At 42.7% G+C, this 27,013-nt stretch overlaps 1 protein-coding gene across 3 annotated transcripts in view; it reads left to right on the forward strand.

The window, feature by feature from the left end:
• Positions 1 to 27,013, forward strand: part of marchf5 (membrane-associated ring finger (C3HC4) 5) — a 39,844-nt gene that overhangs the window by 3,949 nt on the left and 8,882 nt on the right. Inside the window, exons 1-2 of one of the 3 annotated variants that reach the window (XM_023824195.2) lie at positions 15,401 to 15,496; positions 22,553 to 22,800. In XM_023824195.2, the coding sequence (XP_023679963.1) occupies positions 15,486 to 15,496; positions 22,553 to 22,800 (259 nt within the window). In that variant the 5' untranslated portion in view covers positions 15,401 to 15,485. Of the gene's footprint in view, positions 1 to 15,400; positions 15,497 to 22,552; positions 22,801 to 27,013 lie in introns of those variants that run through there. The other 2 variants (XM_023824193.2, XM_023824196.2) reach the window with 2 other exon arrangements.

Raw genomic sequence — 27,013 nt, forward strand, 5'->3', positions numbered from 1 at the left:
CGTCTCTCCCCACATAAATTCTTAACTGACCTCCCTGCCCCCCCAGTCCCTAGTTTAAACATTCCTCAACTATTCTGCACATACGCCTCCCCAATACACTGGTTCCCCTATGGTTCAGATGCAACCCGTCCGGCTTGAACAGGTCCCACCTGTTCCAGAAGGTCTTCCAGTGCCCCATAAACCTGAACCCCTCTTTCCTACACCACCATTTTAGCCACGCATTTAATCCCCTTATCTCAGCTAATTTTGCCTGACTTGCACGTGGCACGGGAAGTATTCCAGAGAATACCACCGTGGATGTTCTGCTTCTAAGCTTATCCGCGACTTCTATAAATTTATCTTGCAGAACAGCCCTTCTGCCCTTTCCTATGTCATTGGTGCCAACATGCACCACGACCACTGGATCCACCCCGGCTGGGGCCAAAAGCCTGTCCACTCGATCTGGAAGGTCCCCTACCTGGGCACCAGGCAGGCAAGACACCGTACGGGACCCTCTATCACGGGTGCACACATAACTATCTACACCTCTTATAATTGAATCCCCAACTACCACAACCTCCCTCCTACTAGGGTTAGGTGGCTCCTTGGTGCCCAAGGGCCCACCTGCCTCCCCAGTCTCTTCCGGCTCTAAAGCTGGAAGCACCTGAAAGCGGTTAGAAACCGTTACTTCAGGTGATGCCGCCTCTGTGAACTGTGTACGTCCTTTTCTACCTCTACGACCTACGTTCACCCAGCTCTCTCGACCTACCTGTTCATCATTCTCCCCCCTCCCCGCTTGTGACGTACACATAGTCTCCCTAGAAGGCGTATTAACTCTCTCCTTTAACTCATTGCTATGCTGGATGAGAGCCAGCCGCTCCTCTAGGTCACGAACCTGGACCATGAGTGAGTCAACTAACCCACATCGCTCGCAGACGAAGTCCGACTGGACGCAAGCATCCAGAAGGGCAAACATCTTGCAAACACAACACTGAGCTGGCCCCATAATTACCTAACTCACTATGTTCCCGTCCTTTACTCCCAGCCCAGTATATTAATAGAGAATATATAAACTTTTAGTTGATCTAATTAACGTATAGTTAAAACAAAGTGCCGAGTACACTAAAACACTAAATTAACACTTGCGTTAAATCGGTACTTTATTATAAATTATCCGGCAGCGTCAGCGATAACAACCTTTAAATTTAACTTTTAAAATAACCAAATTTACAATTACTTACCCGAGATTAACTTCCTGCTGAACCACGTTTAGCTTAAACTAAAGCGAAGTTGCTCTAGGGAGGCCAAAAAACCACAAAAACCCTCTCAAAGCAGGCTACTGCCGGAGCGGGAAAATATGACCTTGTAGATGGAGAAGTTTTTAGTGGTATATTGGAAGTCACTTGCATGATGACTTACACAGCAGAATGGTGTTCACAGGTGCATCCAGGCCTCCAGGGAGTAAAGCTGACCCATCTGTACCATTGGTGAAGTACCAGTTTGGTAATTGCAGAGATGTATAAAGTACTAGAGACCCAGACTTGAGTAAAAGTACAAGTGCTCTATCAAAAAAGTGACTTGAGTAGAAGTCGAAGTGCTCTTTAAGCACCATACTTAAGTGGAAGTACTAAAGTATTCAACATTTTTTGTACTTAAGTATTGCAAGTAGTTTATTTTAAAATTTACTACTCAAATACTGAAAGTAAAAGTACAAGTATTGTGTTATGCAGTTATTAAAGAAAGCAGTCAAAAGACATCATATATATATATATATCAAAAACACCATTCAGCGTGACAGCCTTTATGATAGCCAGCTAGTTAAGTGAACATCGCAGCATGTTATGAACCGCGCGTACCTAATGTTAGTTAACTTATCTAGCGCTCAGGGATAGCTCAAACTGCTGTGTTTTGTGTGTTATATTATTTTTAACTTACCTTGATATGTTTCTTCAAATTCGACGGTGAATTTCTGAAGGCCATTATTTTGCAATCTTTCGGGAGGCAGAGTAAGCACTTCATTCTATATGAATTGTCTTTCACTCCGACAAATGCAAACATGGACTCTAAATAGGGCCACGGCTGGTCTTCTTTCTCATCGCCACGATCAGTTGAAAGTGAAGGAGTTTGAAGGTGGAATTTCTGGGTTTTCCATGTCGAAAACAAACTAAAGTGCTCTCAATGCAGGCAGGCAGCGCTGTCTTCTTTGATCGTCTGATTCGCTCAATGATGAGCCAGCTTATTCAAACCTGTGACAGAGCCATCTACTGTTCTGGCAGTGATAATGTGGGTTTGGAATGATTCGTAACATTTTTATAATTGTAACGAGTAACGATGCAGCACATAAAAAATCTATCGGAGTAAAAGTATTAAACTCATCGAAAATATGTACTGGAGTAAAAGTGGAAGTAGGAGAAAAAAACAATACTCCAGTAGAGTACAGATACGGCCTTTTAGTACTTAAGTACAGTAGTGAAGTAGTTCTACTTCGTTACTATACATCTCTGGGTAATTGTTTGGGTTGTTGATGGTTGGTTGTAACCTTGCAGGTAAGATTCATTTTGGGGAAGGGGATGAGGAAGCAATATGCCCTGATTAGGGAGGAAAGGTCTTGTATAAGGTACCAGTATCATGGAGTAAGCTGATGTTGACTTTGAGGTAGGACAGTCCTCCGCTTCATGGCTTATATAAGATTGTTTTTTCTTTGAAATAAGGTCATGGTTCTGCGAAGGATCAAGCAGTTGCCCATTTAGTTGGTTGACCTAGAAAGTTGGAGTATGGGAAGTGTGCCATGCAACTGTTGTAAATCAGCTAGCAAATGTCCTATGCTATGCTAGAGGAATGGACCAAGTAGACCATTTTTTTTGACCAAGGCTATCAAGTGTGCATTCTGTTGCAACATACACTGTGTGCACAATTATTAGGCAAGTGAGTATTTTGGCCATATCATTTTTATGCATATTTTCCAACTTCAAGCTGTATAAACTTGAGTGCTTATTGGGTTTAAGCATATCCGGTGATTTGTATTTGCGTAATGAGTGAGGGTGTGGCCTAAGGAGATCAACACTCTATATAAAGGTGTGCATAATTATTAGGCAGCTTCTCTTCCTCAGGCAAAATGGGCCAAAAAAGAGATTTAAAGGACTCTGAAAAGTCAAAAATTGTAAAAAGTCTTTCAGAGGGACGCAGCACTCTTGAAATTGCTAAGATATTGGGGCCTGACCACAGAACCATCAAACGTTTTGTTGCAAGTAGCAGACAGGGTCGCAAGAAACGTATTGAGAAAAAAAGATGCAAATTAACTGCCAAAGATTTGAGAAGAATCAAACGTGAAGCTACCAGGAACCCGTTATCCTCCAGTGCTGCCATATTCCAGAACTGCAACCTACCCGGAGTGTCCAGAAGTACAAGGTGTTCAGTGCTTAGAGACATGGCCAAGGTAAGGGAGGCTGAAACCCGACCACCACTGAACGAAACAGACAAGTTGAAACGTCAAGACTGGGCCAAGAAATATCTGAAGACAGATTTTTCAAAGGTTTTATGGACTGATGAGATGAGAGTGACTCTTGATGGACCAGATGGATGGGCCCGTGACTGGATCAGTAACGGACACAGAGCTCCACTTCGACTCAGACGCCAGCGAGGTGGAGCTGGGGTTCTGGTACGGGCTGGTATCATTAAAGATGAGCTAGTTGGACCTTTTCGAGTTGAAGATGGCCTCAAAATCAACTCCAAAACCTACTGCCAGTTTTTAGAAGACACTTTCTTCAAGCAGTGGTACAGGAAAAAGTCTGCATCTTTCAAGAAGACCATGATTTTTATGCATTTTATCCATCGCATGCACCGAAGTACTCCACTGCATGGCTAGCCAGTAAAGGCTTTAAGGATGAAAAAATTATGACATGGCCCCCTTCCTCACCTGACCTAAACCCTATTGAGAACCTGTGAGCCCTGCTTAAACGGGAGATTTACAGTGTAGGAAAACAGTACACCTCTCTGAGCAGTGTCTGGGAGGCTGTCGTTGGTGCTGCACAAAAAGTTGATCGTCAACAGATCAAGAAACTGACAGACTCCATGAATGGAAGGCTTGTGACAGTTATTAAAAGGGTGGCTATATTGGTCACTGATTTTTTTTTTTTTTGACATGTCAGAAATGTTTATACGTAAATTTTGAGTTTTATTATTCACTTTAACAGATGAAAATAAACAAGTGAAATGGGAAAATGTTCATTTTTTTTTATTTAGTTGCCTAATAATTGTGCACACAGTGTATATTCTCTTAAGAAAGACAAAACCTCACTTTTACTTTCTTAAACATTCAGGTTTAGGTTCATTAACATTTTGGATTGACCGAGAGCACTGTAGTTGTTCAATAATAAAATTAATCCTCAAAAATACAACTTGCCTAATAATTATGCACACGGTGTAGAGTATGGCTGCATTCTCCAGATAGCTTTCATGGTCACAACTTTAATTTTCTCCAGTTTGCGATGGTAAATTGATGATTTAGCCCTTATGTCTGATCTCTGTGCCTCCTGTTAACCTGCATTTTTTAGTCACTTAAAATTGCTGATATTCAAGCAACAGACACACTTTCAGTTAAGGATCCCTTTAAAAACTGTGTTCAATTGAAATCAAGTTGTCTGTTACTTTTAAAATATTGAATTACTGAAGAATAATTTTGTTACACTCAATCAGATGGAAACATTCTGTTTGCACCTGTTTTGAATTTAGTCGTTTTTGAGTTTAGTCTTTTGATTGGTTAACCTTTGTACATTAGTGAGCCCTTACTCGTGAAGACAATGATACACATATTTGATTAGTTTTATGTTAATTGTTCTTGATTAATGGGCTTTTGACCCCGTGTTTCTACTGAATTAATTTTGAATTCTTTCTGATCTGCATTCATTGGTACTTTGGGCTTCTATGTAATATTTAGGGCTCAATAGGCTACAGGTATAGGAGCATTCAGAGAACAACCTGTTTGAGTGCTTAGGTTGATTTTAAGGGTTTTTGGGGGTTAATCAATCTCTCGCAAATGAGTAGACCTGTGAGATACAATAAGTGTGCAAAGAGCAATATGTGTGTTCAGTTTTGTACCCCTGGTGTTAATCCAATTGTGACCTGTTTGAAATATTTCTCCTGTTTTAAATTGGCATTACAAACCTTTTTGTTTGTATCCTTTAAATTTTATCCTGGCTTGACGTTGGAACTGGAAAGGAAATGCTGGAATCTTAAGTCCAGCCACATTTTGAATGAATTGGTCTGCTTTTGTATTATATTTCTTAGGGGTGCCTTTGAGTGCTATGTTCAGTCAGAACTCATCAAAAATATTCATTTGTTCTCCCTCCTTTATGTTGCTAAGGCTTTGTGTTCTGACCTTGCTGATGCTTTTACCTGAAGTGCTTGCTGGAATACTAACAGGCATCTTCATATTGCAGAAAAAGTGCTTAATTGCACCTGCTGCTACCGGTAAAGCTGCATTGATCCCCCTGCCATCCCTCATCTGAATACCTGGAGCCCCTAATGGGGGTTCACCCTAATGGGGGTTCACCGTTTCAGCTGCGACTCGCGGTTTCCTTTCACTGCTTGCGCTTGCTAGCATCATGCTCGGAATTTTAATTAAAATGAGCAGAGGTTCAAACTCGCATTGCCAGTTGGGGGTTTTTTGCTTCCATTTAATGAAAATATTTTCCTTTACATCAATGGGGCTAATTTGATCCAAAACATTAGTGGCTATTCATTATCATTTAGTAGCCACTTATCTCTCTTATTAGTTGAGTTATTTTGCCTGTCTGTTTGAATGTTTTGTTGAAATGAAGGTGTGTAGGCTTATTCTGCTTTCAGGAGATTTTTTATTTTTTATTGCATACTAAATCTCTCCATTTGCGTTCTGTTAGTCGTGCACTTGCGTGTGGCACAGACCAAAGGCATTTTCAGACTCCCCACACTCTTCACCCCACATGTGTTGGGCTGCTCCTGCTTTGCAGCATTACACAACTGGGGAAAGCAGACCCAGCTTGCTTTTTTTTTTTTTTTTTTTTGCCCTACCCAGATCCACCAAAGTGGGCCTTTTTTGACATGTTTATTCGCCATGTAGAGTTCCATAACTGAGGGAGTCAGAAGCCACATTCTTGAAAAATGCTACCTTACTGCAGTTGCACCACCAAAAACAAATAGGATAACTGGGTTACGAACAGCATCTCTTAAATTATCCAGGGCAACTGCCAAGCCAATGCTTTTTGTGAATTTTCATCAGTCTGAGTTACTTCCTCAAGAGTTAAGACAGTGTTTAGAGGCTTGGCAGCCATTGTAAGCAGCTCTTCTTAAACTACTGCACCATTATGTCCCCATGGCAGCCTTTGTTTTGGTTTGGTTTTTTAATTAATACTGCAGGCTGTACAACTAACTCTGGTCTATCCAGACTGCCATGTTAAAGATGAGGTGATAAACTGGGGGGGGGGGGGGGGGTGTTCCACAAAGCAGGATTAAGGGAAAGTCTGACTTACTTCGACATGTCTGGCTCATTTAAGTGGGAGTTCCGTTCCATCAACGTGTCTTAAATTAATTCCTGCTGAGCAACCATGGTAACTTGGGCAAGTGAACAAGTCTGCCCCGGACTAGGTTAACTGTCTTGCTTAGTTAAGAGTTGTCTCGAACGTCTCATGTGTGGGAACAGATTCCCAAAAGATCGTTCCATCGGGCAAAATTCTGCGCTCTCACTACTCGTGTTAAAAATATAATAAAGCCTGTAAAAATCACATCTCAGTATTCCAATTAATTCCAAAATAATTAAAATAAAAGTGTACCCACATTACAAAAGTCAAACATGAAATGCAGTGACTGAAAATCAGTTAAAAATATGAAAAGGAAGATATTTTTGTTTAGTCACAGTCTTCTTTGAAAGTTCATTAGTTAAAGGCAAAGACGAGATACGGTTATTTGTGCAGAACATTTCACACGGATGCGATTTGAAAGTATTTTACGGAGATCAAATAATACAGAATAGCATTATTATACAGTAAGAATGACGCATGAACTCAACCCAGAAGGTTCCCTGTTGACTGTGGGGGTTGAACCAAGAACTTTCGCGCTATAAGGCGACAGCATAAACCACTGTACCACCGTGCCACTGTACTAGGCATTTGTACCATTTACATAACTTACGCATTTAGTCTGTGTGCAATTCTTCGCCAAGCCAACTCCCTGGCTTCATTTATGCCCACAGTATTGCCTTTTTCACGATTTACATCTTTGTATTCATACAGCTCCATCAGTGGCATTTCTTCTGCGGTGGAAAAAAAACACCGCTCTCGTTTTACACACTTTCCGACTCATTTGATCAATCTGTCATTCATCCATTCATTTGGGCTTCTTAAATATCTCGGGTGTGCTCACTAAGTGAGACTATGCAAGTCTGTCTTGTATGAGCCTTGATTGGTTAAAGCTGAACTGCGTTAGTGGAACGACATGAGGCTAAGTTTAGAGATGGCACTAGTTTGAGTCTGTCTTTAGCTACTTTCATGGAATACCCCCCCAGGTAAAATAGCAATTGGGTATTGTTGATGTGATTTGGTAGGCCATTATGTGACCATGTGTTGGATACTGAGCATTTTAAGTGTGTCTTTTTGTCTCAAACTCAATGTGTTCCCAGCCACTTGGGCAATTATGAAGTAGTGTCACCAATTGTAGTTGTGCTACAACACACTATTGCAACTTGTTTTATGTGGTCTTCCTAAATCTCCAGATGAGTCCAGTCATCACTTGAGAAATGCTATTAGCAGTTCCACAGCTGTGTAAATGGTGCATTATTCGTAATCTCTAGGGGTTCTGCTGCTTTGAAAATAAGTAGATGTTTCGACGTCTGAACAATGGTTATGTTTACTAATGACAAGATTAAGTGCAATGTTGTAAATGTCATAATCTCTGTAATTTTGAAAATTTCCTTTGTCATTTTACTGACCCTTTAAAAGAGGTTTTCAGTGAAGTTAAGCATGGTATGTTTTTCTTTTTAAATTTCATTCGAAAGTTGATCTGATATGCTATAATAAAATTTTTTTTATTGATTTTATGAAGTTTACCCTTTTATTATTCTCTTCAATATCCATAATTCCATATACTCTCACTAGGGATGCTCATTTCGATTAATTTTCCCAACCGACAACCGCCGTTCGTTAACCGAACACTAACCGTTAACTGATTTAGATTAGAATATTAAATTCCTCTGGGGTCGGCGGTCCCGCCGGTGGGATCTGACAGAAATTTCGCCAAACCATTTAAATAACTCTGCGAGGTTTTATCATATACACATTTAAAAAACACCCTCAGAAACCTTGGACGGTCTACTTTTCAAATATATATAGGTAGAAACTAAATATATTTTTACAGCTTCGTGATACGAATAGAAAGAACAAGAGTGACTGACTTAAGCGTCTGCGTCTCGAAGCAGCTCTGATCGCCTTCCCACTTGCAAATTGCGCTATTCGCATGATAACAACATGATAATCCGACAGTTAGTATTGGATAAAGAAATATGTGAATACGCCCATTGTAACCGAAATAAAACAAGAGCACATGTCTGGGTAGTGTTTACACCGATCGGCTACAATAAAGCACACGGATACGTCTCTGCCGCTGAAGCTTTGCGCCAATGTTTCCATTTTCAGCAGCAAAGCTCGTGCCTGTGTTCATGGCTCAGTGGGCTAAGCCTGTGTGCCTGTAATCACAGTCGCCGATTCAAACCCAGTGTATTTAGAACGTGAAAAGCGATCTTCAGCTGAGATGCCACAAAACTTCATACTACTACTAATAATTAAAATATATATAAAAACATTTTAAACCGTTTAACTGATAGTAATATTCGGTCAAAATTAATTATTTCGGTTAAACGGTCAAAAGGAGCATCCCTAACTCTCACCACAAATAACATCCTAGTTGTTGGCATGGTGTCATCATAAGATTTTCTGTTTATGGCATTTTGTCTTAACTTTCAATGTTCCAGAGACAACCTCGAGAGGCTTCATAGGAAGACTAGACCTTGTAGAAATTGCTCCCTAAAGCGCTCTGTTTGCTGCTTTGTTAGAAATCCTAGGTGCCTGTGTGGCATCCATAGAGGTTAAGGCCAGCTATTGCTAATGGTGGTGTTGAGTCGGGGGCAGGGGGGGGCAAATTACATTTGCAAGTTCAGGTGAAATGTGACCCCTGCCCCCCACCCACCCCGTCCTTCGACTCCTATTTCTAAAGGAGGGCTATCAATGCATCCCTAGCTACCTTCAAGCAGTCAGATATAGACCCACTAACATGGCCAGACTGGGCCAGTGATTTTTGCAACCTGAGACAAATGGCAAGTCTGGCACAGATGCCCTGATTCAATTCTGATTCACAAGCTAATGATTTGATTTGGATTCAATATCAGTGTGAAAGAACTGATATATGAAATATTATATAGCAAATATAGTACATATTTAGGTAGATGTTATAAAAAGCTCTAAATGGAATAGAGGTTTGAAAATGCAGAGTCACTGGAAACAAATAGTGAAAACCACTAAAGGAAGGCCGAAGGTTTGTATGCCAATCTTTTTTTTATTGGAGGAATATATGGGTATAGTTCCTTAAAAACAAATCCAGCTTGTCTCTTTCAAAGCACAAAAAATTAATTCTGACTGAAAATAGCTGATAATAAAAATGGGCAAGTCTAAAACTCACATGCCACTTTTCAGAAGGACATTAATTTAGATATGTGCCAAAACTTAAATTAGAATCTTTTTATTTGAGTATTTTTTTAGGGCTGGGAATTGAACCTGACCTCACAATTCAGTGTTTTCCCCTACCATTGTATTAGGGGGGCACCCCACCACCCCCTTGAAGGCGATGTTTTTTTAATTTAATTTTCTATAAAGCGCCCGATCACACTAGAAATCATTTAAGGTTACCTTTCCTATAGAACAGGTCTATACGTTGTCCTTTTATTAAACAAACTAAATAGCCGTATGTTATTTATCTTATTTACGCAACAGCTTGTAATTTTTGTCTCTACATGGTCGCGCATTTACAATTGGAGTTCCACCCCGATGCGCGCGCACACGCACGTGTGCACAGACACGTGTGCGCACACACAGGTGAACACACTCCCATTAGTGGACCGAGAGGGCGCGTCGGAAAATATGTTGCGTCAACCACCTGAAAAGCAGACAAAAATATCTATATAAAAAAATATCTATAAAAATATCTATATATATACCGTATATACCGTAATTGCCCCGGGACCTCCATCTGGTTTGACATGCCCGAAATGGCAAATAATTATATATTGTGTGTGTGTGTGTGTGTGTGTGTGTGTGTGTGTGTGTGTGTGTGTATATATAATAAAAGAAATGTTCTGATTTTTAGTTCAGTTGTTATATTGACTGCTGTCATTAAAAGAAACACATGAACACCATGTAAACCTATGGGAAACACTGCAATTAGATTCAAATTCAATTCACAAGTGCCTGACTGGATTCAGTGTTGATTCTGTTCAGTTTTTCATTTGAGGGACAATTGCTAATGTGTGATCAAACCCGATGTACTGTAAAAATGACAAGGCATGCCGCTGTAGTGTTAACATTGCAGAACAAAGCAACATAATTGTTGCAGTTGCATGATGAAAGATAACAAAACTATATAAGCCAGAAATTACTTGTATAAGCAAGAATTACTTGTACTTGATAACAGACAATAAACAATATTCTGACAGCAGGTTACACGAATCAGTTTTCTATTTCTTTTGCTTTTATATAACGTCATTTTGTGTCACAATAAGAAGTATATAGAATATGATTAAGAATAAGCCATACTTGACTTGCTTGCATTCACATGCTGGAGTTCTCAATACCATAACTGAATGTATCAAGAATCAGCACGAAGCAACTGTGCAGAACTATAGCAACCCTCCTTTAAGTGAGAGAAAGTTGTGCAGCCTATATAAGAGGACCATAAGTAAAAATTCACTTAAAATATTTTCAAAGTCATGGGGAAAACTCATAAATTAATACATCAATCTTGGGATTCTGTGAATCGCTGTCCAATCATCAAAATCAGGATTACGATTAATCTTTTTTTTTTTTTTTTTTTTTTGCCCACCCCAAGTTATTAGGGATGTATTGGCTAATTCAAGCCTGTTTTGATTGATCTTGATTAACTTTCCTGAAGGATGGTGACATTCAACTTGTACCATGTCCAATATGATTTAAATAGCCAAACACTCTGATGGCAGACTTATGATATGGCACCTGTTAATGGAAAGAAATTTAAGCTTTTCATGATTTTGTAATATGCCCTGCTTGAAACTGAGCTCCTATAGGTTATTTTAAAATGGTTTTGGCAGCTGGTGGGATATACAAAAAATGTTTTGCCCCTGGCATATGACTGTCATCCCTGTTTTTTTAAATCTGCCCTGGTCATTAAAAACCCAAGCGTGCATTTTACGTTTTGTCATTCTGGTGACGGTATGGACACCATAAAGTCTTCATTTCGATATCTTGTAGCTTTGGCTAGTGTCAGACTCTGCCGAGTGTCCTTTGTGTTGCGGCTCCTCAAGTTTTTCCCACAGTCATGTGACCATATCTGCATGAAAGAGCTCTTTGTTGAGCAGATTAAGACCCTCTCAAAACCAGGGAGGCTGAGTTGTGAAGCCATGAGAAAATAGCTATGCCGCGGTGCTTGTCTTTGTGTGCTGTATCAATAAGGCTGCAGAGAGGGCCCTGTGTCTCTTACATGTTTGTGAATGTCAGATTGGGTCCTCAGACTGCTAAGCAATGATCTGGGATCAGCAATCCAGCGGTAGTGTAATCATAACCCCTCACCCCTCTATTGCCAAAAGCTGAAATTGACCCATATTCATTGCTGAAGTGGGGTGATGTTTAAGAGACTATGTAAGCATACTTTTGTTTAAACATACTGGAGGTGACAGAATTTGTTTCTAAACAGTTTTTAAATCCCACATCTTTGGTTAAAATGATCGATTTGGATTATCAAAGCACTGATTGCCTTTTTAAGAAGTCTGCACAAGTTGGTGTACCTAAGGGGCAAAACTATAAAGGGAGTGATGCTCAATGGAGATTTTGGTGACTTGAGGGTTTTTGTGAGGAACTCATAAAATTGTATACCACAACACTGAAGGTTAAGTAGTTATAAAGAATCTTAAGATCCTCCTGATGAAATAGGCAGGTCTTTCAGCTGTTCGACAGTCAATTTTTGTGGCCATGATACAGAATTCACATGGCGATGGTGTTGGCATATCAGGTCAGTATGGACCTCATGAGTTGGTACCTTGGGAAATGCGGAGTAGTTCTGGGAGAACAGTATTTGCTTTCCTATGAATGTCAAAGCTGACCTTTTCCAAGAACAATCGATTGCAAATGGTCCGTTTGAATCTTAGACTGGAGAATGTTATATTGCTGCAAAGGATGGCAGAGTCGGGAAAAGTTTTGCGAGCTTAAATTATGGCCAGCATGCGGCTGTGTTTCTGCTTTCCAGTGAAACATTTTAGTGGCTCATCGGGAATGAATAAATTGCGCTGTTTCTGAGCCAAATTTACCTGACATCATGGGGCTGTTATCCTTTGTAATGGCTTGTTTTGTCACCCTGAGTGGCAGACTGAGTCTCAGTGCTGAAATGGCATTCGTTTGTATCTAATAGTGGATCCCTTGGATGTTTATCTCTGAAAATACCATTCAGTTACTGACTATTGCCAACTGTCAGTTTAATGTGGCTTGTTGATTCAGTCACTGTGCCGTGTTCCCCCGTTTGCTGGGTCTGATTCATCTGGCTTTAGTGGTGGCCTGTAGTAGCTCGGGCTGTGAGACCCAGAGGCCATTTGCACCCCCCCATTCCCTGGGATCCCTTATTTATCTCAAGCAGTTGAGCCTGTTGCTTGCTTTTGAGATGCATCTATATATTTTTGTGTGGTTCATGAGATCCAATCCATGTCGCTCGGTTGGTGAAATGAGGTATAGCAGTAGTTTCAGCCTTGCAGTCACAATCTCTCAGCCTGACAAACAGCTCTGGGTACATTGCTCTGCTCTGTTCTAAATATAGACACCTCAGATCAGTCGTAGAGGTCATGACCACCCCCCACCCCCCACCCCCCCCCCCACCATCATATTATTCAGCCCACAGCCATGTACTTTGTTGAATTTAAAGCTGCTCTGCCTGCTGAAGAGCTAGTGATTTGGGTCTCTGTCCCTGAAAATAGACCTTTTAATTTTGTCTTGAGTGAGAGACAACTGGGCACTGCACCATCCGGACATCTCGGACCAGTTCCGGATGTTAATGTGTGTTGCCTTTTCTTCTTTTTGTCCCGTGTGCAAGGTCAGAGGGAGCAGGAACACATCTGTTGTTCCTCGTTCCCTGAAAAAGCAAGTGAATCTGAAGACACAATACCTATTCTATCTTGGGTCACTAAAGCAAAAAAGGATTAGTTTTCAATCAAATAAGACTGAAGCATTTGCGTTTCATGGAATCATGCTTGCTGTTAGGGAGATGTCCCGTTGAAAACCAGAGGTTTTCAGAGAGAGCGCACTAGCCTCGACCTGAACCCGAGCTGTTGAGGCTCTGTTTGGGGTTGTCATGAAGGAGGCTGTGTTACAGAAACAGGAGAGCCAGTCCAAGGCCTGGTGTCTGCCATTGTTGTCCAGTGTTCTGCTCTCCTGGAGTTGTCTGCAGTGCTCCTCAGTCTCCCTCCGGCCTTGAGTTTCATGCTGCTTATGGTGGGGTCATGTTGAGCTGTGGCCGCCCAGCTGTTTCGGACATGTTTTCTGCTTATTATTCACCTCTGTCCTGCTTTTGATTTTGTGTTCATGGGCTAAAAGCTCCCAAAACAGGAGAAGGGGATTGTCTCCTTCTGCCCAACGTTTCCTTCTGAGTTGTTAATCCCGCTGCACCTTTTATGTTCAAAGTCTTAAGATGTACATACGCATGTGCCAATTCCCCCCCCCCCCCCCATCCTCCCAAAAAAGAAGTGCACATACAGAATGAATGTCTGCTGGCTGGATTCGCTGTAGCTTTTTGGTGAGGAGAGAAGGCATGACTGCAGACCACCTTTAAAATATCGATTGCTGTGAAGCTGTCCTGTTGCAGGGTGGGTGGGTAGAGTTTCCGTCAGGGCTGCGGGCTTTGTTTCACCAAGTGGAGCCTTTTATTGTGCGGGGCCTGTTATCTGAGAGCCCCCGACTTGGGCTCCAGTGTACTCCCCACGAGATCATGTTTTATTCAGGCCAGAAAATGGAAAATCTGGCAGGAAGTGGGCAGAGCGTTCTAGCAGGCTGACGTGCTCCCCTCGATCGCCGCTGTCAACAGAGCTGGGGGAAGAAGGCCGATGACTATGGGGGGTCACAGATTTTTTCCATTTATTATTCACCATGCAAAGCTCTAGGGTTTTAATTATACATTGCATATGATGGAATCTTGTTCTATCATGGCCTCCAGCATTCTTTCTAGGATAGTGCATCTACAGTACAAGATGTCTGGAGTTCTTTGAACAAAACTGAAGCCAAAAATGCCACTGGACGCATTGGGGGATGATGTGATTTAACATTTGTTCCTCCTTTGAAGCTGCTGTTCCTGCAGTTATCCTGTGCATTTAAGGATGTATCCGTAGGATTTTAATTTTAAATGTTTCTGGTCTAGCTACCAATATTGTTTGTTGTTTTAAAAATATGGGAGCATGCAATAAATCAAGATGAACCTTTTATTAGCCAGAAATTGATATCAAGGAAGCCTTTTATATTGTATTACTAAACGTGGCTCTGTCAGCAATCCTGCTTTCAAAGATGATTTGAGATTGCCAAATGCTAGCTATATAGGGTAGTATAAACCTGAACATTTTATGCAGTCTTTCTTAATAAACCTACTTCTGAACACGTGATAGTTAATGGCTACCTTCTCTGCAACGTTGAGAATAGTTTTTCTTGTTAAATGCAAATGTAGTCCAAAGCAAAGAGAATTAGTCTCCCAAAGTTATGAACCAGATCAGCTGTGACATGAGTTTAACAGTATGAGGTTTTCATTCTCTTGTGGGTTTAACCGCTAACGTAAAAGTTAAAAGGGTAAACCATTGGTTGGTATGGAAACTGAAGTTTACTGTTTATGGCAGGAAACATCCTGACTTTGTCAGCTGATCCTTAGCTCTGAATAGGACTGCGTGCAAGCGGCTATCATCTGTTTATCATGTGTTGGCAAAAGTTTGAAGTGACCCTGTCAATTATAGATAAGCTTCTCAAGCAGAGCGTGTCAGCTGGATCTAGTGAAGTGTTGGTTGCAGACATACCTGTGGGATAGTTTTATGGTTTCTCCAAGGTAAAAAAAATAATAATAATAATATATATATATATATATATATATATATATATTAAAAAAAAAAATAATTATTATTTTGCCATAGATGCTAAATGGGTTTTCCACAAGTCACAATAGATGTTAATCTGAATTTTATGGACATGCATAGAACAGAATAAGCAACTTCAGTGAAAATGGATACGAGGTAAGCAGCACTTCCGGGGCGGAGTTCGAATCCTGCCCCTGGCTTTGTGTCTGTCTGTTGATGGGGATTGTATGGTTTTTCTGCTCTGTTTACTTCTACAGTTCAATTCAGCCATCTATGCATCTTGAAGTTACTTTGTGTCTTGCCTTGCAGCGGAATGGCACCACATCTCAAATGCATGCATGTGTCTGCGAATGTGCGCTGTGCTTCCTGGAATAGGCTGCAGGCTCTCTGTGACCCTGTACTAGATAAGTAGTCTTGGATGGAAATAAGCTGGTCTAATAACACTGGAGGATTTTTTTTTTTTTTTGCCCTGTCCTAATTGAGATGAAGAATATGTTAAATATTTGAAAGCCTATTTCTGTTTCTTTAGATGGGTTAGGCTTTATTTTTAAAATGTTGCATTTTTGAGGTCTGTACATCACCTGGCCATTCCTCAGTAGGGCTTAGTTTAAAAAGGTTTTTACTAGAGATGCACTGATCCGATATTCAGATCAGTATCGGAGCCGATCCAGACCTATTTGATTGATCGGGTATCGGCCATACATGACCGATCCAAGTCCGATACTTATTCAATACTTTTTTTTTTTTTAATTATTTTTTTATTTTATGAAAAAGTCTCTTAAAAGAGAGGTCCTGTTTTATGTTAAATCTATTTGTACAACCAATTGCACAACAGCTTTCTCATTTTAGATGAGCATTCAAGCTGAACAGTAACGCTGTTTTTGCCACTCGGTGAGTGTGTGTGCAGTGGCTTCCTCCTGCTGTGATGTTAAGAGCATACCCTTCACAGTGGTGGGAATGCAAGAACGTCAGATAACAGGGTGATGGTCTGGAAGTATTTTATGCTTTTAATAGCAACTAGTAGCACAGCGACTTTCAATCTTTGTAAAAAAGTTTTGAGAGGTGGGTGAGAATGCAAGTAATATGAAAAAAGCAATGGACAATTTGGGAGTCGCTAGCTTGGACTAGGGATGTTAACCGATGACCGTTTGACCGGTGGTTGACCGTATCAACGTTAACCGGTCAAAGTTGTCGGTAGTCGGTTAAAAAAAAAAGTGATATCTAAATTAGGCTATTATAGACAGTGGACTATACGCTACTACAGTTAGCCATCTCATTCCTCATCTTTTTGTGTTAAGTGAACAAATTATCCCTCACACTCAATTTTTCATAACTCGCCTGTTTGTACTTAATAAACCAATAAAAACATTTGGCGCGAGGTCACAGCGTTTGGGTTCGCGCGCTCACAAGGTTTGCGAAATTTAACTTTAACTTGTTTTTCGTTAATTTATTTTCCAAGAATAACTAATGGCCAAACCGTTTTGTTATGTTTTAATAATTAGCACCCTTAACACCTGTCTGTGAGCTGTTTGTTGGCTACAGTATTCTCATTCATAGATTCTAATAATTTTTCGTTTATTTAATGTTATTCTTAAGAATAGCTGTAGGTTTTTGTCTGTTATGGTTTAGGAGATGTTGCCCTTAACAGAAGTTGACACTTGTCTTTTTGAAAAATAAAAAAATAATATTAATTATACAACAGAGTTGTCCTGTCCGTTATTAGAAGGCACACAGTGAGTTAGACCTGCCTTGGCCGGTGCGTCTTTTACGCATTCTGAAGGTGCCTGTTTTATCCATTGGTTTTATCATGTTGCAGTCTATTAGGCAACATTCCGCATAAGATGGGCTTAGATTTGGAAATACATTACATCTACATTTCAGTGGTAACCGATAAGGTGATGATGATCATCATCTTTCTTTATTATGGTTAGCACTACCTCAACTAAAGCGGCGTCTCTTCGGAGCTGTCATTTTCTTAAATGAGCCGTGGCAATGTTTCAAATGAGCTTCTAACCTAGACAAACGCCTTTATTTTCAAAGCGATCACCTTGTACCCAAACCATTTGAAACTAAGGAGCCATTTGTCCTACGATTACATACAACAAGCTCTTCGGCGCCGCGTTTGCGGGACTCATGTTTCGCGCTGTAGGGGATTTTAAAAAAGTGACGTGAGTGGCAGTGTGTGTGTGTGTGTGCGGGAGGCAGAGCGGCAGAGAGATGCGACAGAGTTGCGAAATTGCAGGCGCGGCTCGAAATGGCTGTTATTTCAAATAGCGTACCATATTTTAAACTAATCGGTTAACCGGTTTCAACCGGCTACTGAGGCTCGGTGGTCGGTCAAGAAATTTTTTAGTTTTCGCCATCCCTAGCTTGGACTCTTGTGCACTCACTACAGCTTGTGATGCATAAGTTGCTGCGCAACAAAGTGCAAATGACGCTGTTGCCAGTGGAAGAAAAATTGGGGGCATTTTAAGCATTCACCACTTGCGTATACTTGCTTGGAAGATATTCGGATTGAACTGCAAATGTCTCAAACGCCTGAAACAAGATGTACAAATGAGGTGGAACAGTATGTTATGTATGTTTCTAGTAGCCTAACTAAAGATGTTTTGGCTATTTCTATTCCATCTGTATTTACTAGCTTAAAAATGTTAATATATAAAGTGTAAATGTTATAGTAGAAAGACCTCATATCGGTATCGGCAGTTGTGCGTCGAAATCGGGTTGGAACTGAGAAAATGTGAATTGGCCCGTCCCTAGTTTTTACTCCTTCCCCTTTTGTCTAGTTTTTCCTGCCATAACCACAGAGTTTGGGGCTTGAAGGATTTTCTCAGTCTTCAGTGTTTTCCACTCTACCTTCTTTAGCATTGCATAGTCAAAGTGGAAATGGGAAAACTAATTCCAAGAGAGGCTGAAAATTCCATTCCATTCTCTCCCACTTATCTGGGGTCGAGTCGCAGGGGCAGCAGTCTAAGCAGGGATGCCCAGACCTCCCTCTTGCCGGCCACCTCCTCCAGTTCCTCCGGGGGAATACCAAGGCGTTCCCAGGCCTGCCGAGAGATATAATCTCTCCAGTGTGTCCTGGGTCTGCCCCAGGGGTGCCTCTTGGTTGGACATGCCTGAAACGCCTCCCCAGGGGGCCATCCAAAAGGCATTCTAGATGGATGCCCGAACCACCTTAACTGGCTCCTTTTGATGCAGGGGAGCAGCAGCTCTACTATGAGCCCCCCTCCCAAATGGCCGAGCTCCTCATCCTATCCCTAAGGTTGTGCCTACACACGCTATGGAGGAAACTCATTTCTGCTGCTTATATCCACAGTTTCAGTCACTAGCAAGAGCTCATGACCATAGGTAAGGGTAGGAACTTCGATCGACTGGTAAACCGCACCTTCCAGCTCAGCTCTTTACCACAACAGAGTGGTTACGGCATCCGCATTACTCCTGCATCCGACGTTCGACGAATGGACAGACCCTCCTCTCTAGTACCCCGGCATAGACCTTACCAGGGAGGCTCAGGAGTGTGATCTCACTGCAGTTTGATGGGCAAGTCCCCCTCTGAATCTTACAACTCTACTTCCTCAACGGAAGGCGCATCAGTGAGATTCAGGAGATCCTCAAAATGTTCCTTCCACTGCCTGGCTATCCCCGGTTGAACTCAATAGTTCTCCATCAAAGGGTAAAGCCCTGCTCCCCCCCTCAGTTGCCTGACTTTGGCAGAACCTTTTGGAGGCTGTCCAAAAGTCCTCCTCCATAGCCTCACCAAACTCCTCCCAAACCAGAGTATTTGCTTCAGCAACTGCCAAAGCCGCTTTCCGCTTGGCCTGCAGATACCTGTCAGCTGCTTCAGGAGTCCCACCAGCGCTAACCGAGCTCGGAAGGCCTCCTTCACCCTGACAGCTCCCTTTACCGCTGGTGTTTAGCACTGTGGTAGGGGGATTGCTGCTGCGACAGACGCCAACAACCTTACAGCCACAGCTTCGCACTGCCACCTCAGCAATGGAGTCCCGGAACAGCCCATTCAGGCTCCATGCCCTCCAACTCCTCCCTTGGGGGCAAAAAGGAGGTGTTGTTCTGCCGGAGGTGTTGGTTAAAGATCTTCCGGACAGGGGCCTCCGGCAGATACTCCCAGCATTCCCGCACTATACATTTGAGTCTATCCAGTATCTTCCCCTGCCATCGGATCCAACTCACCACCAGGTGGTGATCAGTTGACAGCTCAGTTCCTCTCTTCACCCGAGTGTCCAAAACATACGGACGCAGATCAGATGATACAATTACAAAATCGATCATTGAACTGCAGCCTAGGGTACTCTGGTGCTAAGTGCACTTATGAACACCCTTATGTTCGAACATGGTGCTCCTTATGGACAAACTGTGGTTAGCACAGAAGTCAAATAACTGATCACCGCTCTGATTCCAATCGGGCAGGCCATTCCCCCCCCAGTCACAACTTTCCAGGTTTCACTGTCATTACCCACATGAGCATTAAAGTCCCCCAGCAGAACAATGGAGTGCCCAGCACCTTACAGCACCCCTTCAAGGGTCTCCAAGAAGGCCAGATACGTTAAATTGGCGTGCAGTGTGTACGCACAGGCAACAGTCAGAGCCCTACCCCCGACTCAAAGTTTAAGGGAGGCAACCCCGGTGAACGAGAGCGTCAACTCCAATGCACTGGCACAAAACCCAGGGGGCTATAAGTAGACCCACACTCACCCGGCATGTCTCACCATGGGCAACTCCAGAGTGGGATAGAATTCATCATCTCACCAGGAGTTTGGTTCTAAAGCCTGAGCTGTGCCTTGAGGTGAACCCAACAAATCTTGTCAGTATCGCTCTCTCCCCTGCACCCACTCGGGCTCCTTTTCCTACCAGAGAGGCTACATTCCTTGTGCCGAGAGCCAGTTTTGGTAACCGGCGATCGGTCCGTTGAGGCACCAGCCTTCGACTGCCGCCCGATCTATACTGCACCCTGCCCCCACAGCTCCTCCTACAGGTGGTGGGCCCACAGGGGGACGAGCCCATGTTACTCCTTCGGGCTATGCCCAGACGAGCCCCATGGGTGGAGGCCCAGCTGCCTGGCGCTCACATACGAGTTCCAGCTCCAGGGCGAGGTCCCGGTCTCCCCAATCCGGGCAGGGAAACCATCCTCCTTGATTTTCTTCGCCATAGGGGTCAATGTGAACCACACTTGATCATAGGTGGGCTGCCAGACTAAGTTGCCTTTGGAGACCCTACCAGGGGCAATTGCTTCCAACAACATAGTTCCTAGGATCATAGGGGCACACTAACCCCTCCAACACAATAAGGTGGCGATCACTCTGTAGCTAAGACTGAGGAATATGATCCAGGTTCTGCCCCACACTCAGTGGAACAGGATGGATATTGGTGAATGTGATCAAGCAGAATGTAGCATTCATCTGGAAATTTTGACTTGTGTAAAGAGGATTTTTGTGGTTGTGTATATACTCCGTAGTATATTAACTCTGACTGAAGGCTCGTTTTCTTGTATGATGCTGGTCCCATGTATCTGTTCAGTTGCTTGCCAGCAGTAGCATTGGTGTAGTCACTTAACTGCAAGAACTGCTATACAAACCTACAGCTTTATTCCCTGCTGCAAAGATGCATGCGTACATCCCCAGACCATAAAAATAGAGGTTTTATGAACCTGATTATTGACATGCTGATGAATGGAAAAACTTGCTAGTTTAAATTGGTAATATTATGTTTCCTCCATTTTTTTTTTTCCATGACTTTTTCTGTTTGCTAGTGTAATCTGAGGTGATGCGTAAATCAGTGGATGCTGTGTGGATTCACCCATATGGTGGCATCATGAATTGTTGCTGGTGTGACTCGGTTGTGACTTAGCTGAGCACATGGCTTGAGGTTTAATGGTCGATCCACAATATGCATGTGTCCCTGGAACTTGAGTGAATCTGTAATCAACATGTCGAAAGACTGCCATCGGCCCTCTCAGACTGTTATTATCCAGCGCGTGCAAGACGAAGACCGTTCCTGATCCGCTGACGTGATTAATGCCTTGTTATACTGCACAACCCAGCAGGGCATTGTGAGGGATGGTGAATTATCGCTTGGCAGAAGCTTAGGCCCCAACATCTGTCTATGTGTCGTACAGAAGCGTTCTGGAGAGCGCCGAGAAATGTGATCTGCGATCTGCTTTGTTTCCTTTTATGGTCTTTGTAGTGGTCTGCGGACTTAATGCTGTGTAGACTCCGTACTGCTCTTAAACTGGAAGTTTTGGTTTCTTTCAGCATTTTTACAGCTGCAAAAACTTGTCTTAATCTGACACTTCTGTACCTCTGTAATGTGACACTTCAATCTGTGCAAAAATAAAAGCCCGATCACCTTTAATCCCTTTTTTATGGAGTGACTCATTGCTGACTTCACATCTAATAGTTTTTTCCTTCTCCTCCCTTTTGTTATGGAGATAACAACATTACGAGTCTGTCCTGTAGGTACAGATAGTGCAGCCAAAAGCCATTTCATCTCCTCGTCGATATAAAGGATTTATGGTATCAAGCTCAGTGCTCATCTGCTGTAAACATGGTGTAGTTCTTGGGTTCCCGATGGAAGTTAATCAAAAGTAAACTGAGCAGGGCTTCTGATAAAAGATTGCTTTTGATATTGTTTTATGCAGAACATATCTGGAGCCCCTGGTACACGTTCTGAGCTTGTACTAAAAAGGAATGTGGCGGTCATCGTTTGGGCTCCTCCACCGCCTCTACTTGCCCACATTGCTGCACTCGTCTGCTTCCAAAAGGCCCTAAGCTCAAGTCTGCAGGGTTCTGGTTCTGTAGAAATACAGCTTTAACGTTCACTTGGAAAAACGATTCACTCTCTTCTAACACTTTCTCTGTATTCAGATGTTTCTTTCATGTACCCTCAATTGCACGTTGGGATAAATGTTCAATGGCTGATTGTCCAATACAGTGATCTCCTTTATTTCAGTAGTTTTGTCTTTAGCACTGGTGCTGCTAATTGAATACTGATACAATCTAAATATTGGCCTGAAATTTTGCCCCGATTGACACCTTTGACCCATGTGTTAATTCTTAAATGAATATCATCCGATACTGTGATGTTGACCGGTACACCATCCATCTCTAAGCTTGTGGGTTTTATGTACCTCTTTCGGAAGTAAGTGTGTGTGTGTGTGTGTGTGTCTCACATTCCTGCTGTCCCTTTCTGCTGCAGGAGCTGCTGGGTGTGCTTCGCCACAGACGAGGACGATCGCACGGCAGAGTGGGTCCGTCCCTGCCGATGCCGTGGATCCACCAAGTGGGTGCACCAGTCGTGCCTGCAGCGCTGGGTGGATGAGAAGCAGCGGGGCAACAGCACCGCCCGTGTGGCGTGTCCGCAGTGCAACGCAGAGTACCTCATCGTTTTCCCAAAGCTGGGTAGGCGGGGCTTCATCCATGGCCGAGACCAACTCCTTAAATGGGGCAAGATTTTTGCAAATTTTTTTTCCATCAACAAAAACGTGATGTATGACAGACACACATCAAACAATGTGGAAATTACCGGGATTACAAGAAGCTATGGTAGCTTTGAAAACTGGACTTTATATGTAGTATATGGGTATTTACAATGAATTCTTTTAATAGAAATACTACCTATGTCATTAAAATGTAGTACTTTTCACAAGAAATTGGATATTGAATAAAACAATGTAAGCAGAATCGGAAATTGCAGCGTAGGGTTTTTTAAGGATACTCATTTGGAAAGTCTTGGTTCTGCTTTCCGTATATTTACTCTATAGACAAAATTAACTAGTGGAAGTCCTTCGCTGGCTTATTTCTCTAATGTAGTTTTTCCACTCAGGAAAACCTTTTCAAAAATGGTTAGTGATTTCTGGTAAAATGTCTTTGTTTGTTCTGAGTACTTTTAAGTATCTGGAGTGAATGTTGGCCATAGGAGTCATGGCTCATCTCCAAACCTGTGCAATGCTTATCCCCCCCCCAAGGTGACGCTTGGGGTCATTCAGGGAGTCATTATTTTGCTGGCAAGACCAGTGTCGTCTGTCAGATTGTCATGAATTTCTGCTGTACAACTGCTGTTTTGCAGAAGGGTGTTTTGAGTCAGTCACTCCCAGAGCAGTGATTAATTTATCATCAGCTCGGTAGACGAACTCGTTCATGACCCACAAATGTGTGTGTGGTGGAAAATTATCCACATTAACCTCAGTCGCCGGCCTGACGTGATTATTGGGTGCGACGGCTGAACCGCTGCTGGCCACGGAGAGCCTTCACCCACAGAGAACGTGCCCTGACACGATGCTCCTGCAGCTCCCACCCGCTCCTTACGCCGCCTTTGACGAGAGGCACGCCACTCGCTGTGCTGGCATCGCCACTCGCTGTGCTGGCATCGCCACTCGCTGTGCTGGCATCGCCACTCGCTGTGCTGGCATCGCCACCCGCTGTGCTGGCATCGCCACCCCCATCTGTCTGTCTGCCACTCAATTCAGCAAGACGATTTGGGGAGATTTTTCAGCTCCAAGCCAAAAGCAAGCGCCTCTTGGGTAAACGATGGGCGAGGGTGATTGGCACACCCCCACCCTGACTCCGATTGGGTTAGCAGATACGAGTTGGGCAGCTGGAAGAGGTGAAGGGGGTGCAAGTAGGGTTGCAAAGGGGTGGAAAATTTCTGGAAACTTTCCATTCCATGGGAGGTTAAGGTGGGGAATTTTGGAAATATTGCAAGTTGGAAGCTTTCCTTGGGAAATAGTGGGAATATCTGGGAATTAATGGGAAAATTCCCATAATTTTGGAACCCTAGGTGCAAGGCTGCAGCATCCCAGTGATGAGCCAGCCCTCGGGGGCCACTGTCCTGTGCTGGGGGTTTCTGTAGCAGTGGCTGTTTTTAGTGCCTCTCCTACATCTAAAAATGCCTCATCGGGCGAATCACTTTACACATTTCACTGCGACCCCCCCCAAGGCTGTGCATCTACTCTCCCCTATTATGTAAATGGATCTCTGTATATAAGGTAGCCAGGATGCACAAGTTTAGCTCTCTGCTGCACAAATAACCTTGTCTCTCTCCTGAGGCTTGCGTCCTGTTATTTTGGGAAGCTCTGGGTGCCAGTCCGCTCCGCCTCCTTGACCGTGGCCAGCTGTGAAATCGCACCGTCTGCTTCCTTATTAACCTTCAAATAGGCTGGAAGGAAAAACAAACTCCACAGTTCAGCCTGGGGTGGTGACTTTTGGGGGGGGGGGGGGGTGCTATTTGTTTCCCTCTGGCTCATTTAAACAGCTGTTGAATGAATTGGATTGTTCTCCTAGTACTGAGGTCCAGGAAAGCAGAGAGCAGGTGCCAGAGGGAGTTTCTCTCTGCACTCGAGTACGAAGTTAGGCCGTGTTAAAATGCATACGTCTCTGTTTCATTCTGCTGTCTGTCCGTCTGTCTGTACGCTTGCCTTCCTCATGAATGGTGATGTGGATGCAGTGAATGGTGCCTTTTTCCACCTCCTTTGAGCCCACTCATGGTTTCGGCAGAATTAATGAAGAGATAAAAGAGCTTCTGTGAGAGTGTGTGTGTGCGTGCGTGCGTGTGTGTCTGTCACGCACGACCATCCAGCAGGGTAACCCTGGTACGGTGCGGTCTCGGCCCCCACCTGTGGGCACTGCCTGCCCTTCACCGAAATGCCAGTCTGTAACAAACCAAATGCTTCCTGTTTTTCCTGCCCGAATGTTCCTTCATTATTCCCAAGGGTTTTACACATACATCTCCCTTAATGCTCTTATTTACCATTTTAAATGTCTTCTATGGGCATTTATTTCATATGCTGTCCTGTTGAAGTGGTGTTTTTACTTGGCTTCAGCCTCAGTGGTTTACTGCTAAGCCCAAGTGCTTTTCTCTTGGACTAAGGGGACCTTTTTTGTTTTTTTTAAAACACAATGTAGACTTAACAGGGTTTTTTTTGCACTTGGTCTACTTTTTCCCAAGCTGTTAATATTGTGTTTTATATTATTGACTTTGCTGCCAAGCTAGCTGCATATGCTCTTCGTCTGAAAATGATCCTTTTTGCGAGAACGTTCACCTTGGCATTTATCTAGGTGTGTGAATTTTTTCTATAAATGAAGGGCATCTGATTGAAATCCTCAGGTTCCACTGTCCAATACATGATTTCAGAACCTAGATAAAGAAAACATTTATATCAAAACTTAAATTCATCTCTGCTCCTCAGTTTATAAAGGCATATTTTGGGAAACATTATCACAGGGTTGAAACCATGCAGGAACGAGCAGTACGTAGTATTGCAAAGCAACTTTGTCCAAAAAAATCCACTTTGCATCACATCAGTTGTTTTTTTTTAATGGTGTCTATTTACAATATCCATTATCATATTAAGTTAAATGGGAGACACTTCTCTTGCATGTAGAATTGATTCCGGAAATGTGTAGTCTTTCCTCAGAATATGCACCAGTTTTGGGCTGGGTGGAATTTCTCTGGTCATGTGTGTATTGGTAAGAATCTTGCAATACGATGCATATCGTGATAGAGGGGTTACGATTTAATTGTAAGCAAGGTGATGTTTTATACTTTTTTTTTTTTTGTTGCACACCTAATTTTACGAAACTCCATAGTATAAGAAACATACCACCATATGCATAACATCTGATTAAATGGCAAGGCTCTTGTTGAAGTTAATGCTTGTATTGCCAAATTAAGCCCACACTTTAGCTCTGTCTACTGCTGTTGCCGGTTTAACTCTTTTGGAGTCTGTATCGGTTGTAACGTTACTAGTCAGCTAAGTTTTCTAATGCTAATAGTATTGGTGTGCCCTTGAGCAATTTCCTGTCTTTACATTGTTGCGCAAAATCAGATGGCTGAGGATAGATTACAACACCGCTGTCTAGTGGTCAGGGATTGAAACACGACACAAAATGAACCGCTGTCTGCCCTGAATCTTTGCATGTACGCTTTAAAAAAATCAGTAGTGTTTCTGAGAATTGGTGCAGTATCACACAAGTTTTCTTACACTCACAGTTCTCTCTAACCTTGAATTTGTTTTGTTAAATTAGCTCATAATGCAATTAAAGTATCCCTTGTGTGTGACTGAAGTACACTTGATTATATTTCCAGCAATGGCGTCACCAGACCACCACAAACCTATTTGAATATGCAGTTATGTCATCGGATATTTGTACCTAACTCTTTGTAGCTATGCATTTTATTAATAGGTATAGGAATGCTAAACTGAGACCTGTTATGTCGAGAGTTATAAACCCAGCTCCCTCTGACATGAAGCTCCTGAAAATGGATACATCTGGTGCCTAGCACTCATTGGTCTGCTTCTTCAGAGGTTTGCGGATATATAAAACAATTCAACCACCGCTTTAAGGAAACTGATGGCATAGCCTGACCAGTATAGCAGTGACATTTCTGTGCTCTTTCCTTCATTTTTTAACCTTTAGAGGCGACTTCCTTTCCAAGGTTGCTCTTGACATGTTTGCTGTAGAGTCGCTGCGTTCCTGTGCAGTGACCGGCTTTGCCTTTTAGCTGTTACATCGGCATTTATCTTTTCAGCCCGAGTTTGTCATCCTATATAAATGGCTAAACGTTTCTGGAGCTGGTGGCTGGCCAGTTTGCATCGTGCCCTTTTTACACTGTTTGTATACTGAACCTAGTGCTTTCTGGGGTCACTATTTGCATGCC

This window comes from Paramormyrops kingsleyae, chromosome 3 (genome assembly GCF_048594095.1).
Source record: "Paramormyrops kingsleyae isolate MSU_618 chromosome 3, PKINGS_0.4, whole genome shotgun sequence".
In the NCBI taxonomy this organism is placed as follows: Eukaryota; Metazoa; Chordata; class Actinopteri; order Osteoglossiformes; family Mormyridae; genus Paramormyrops; species Paramormyrops kingsleyae.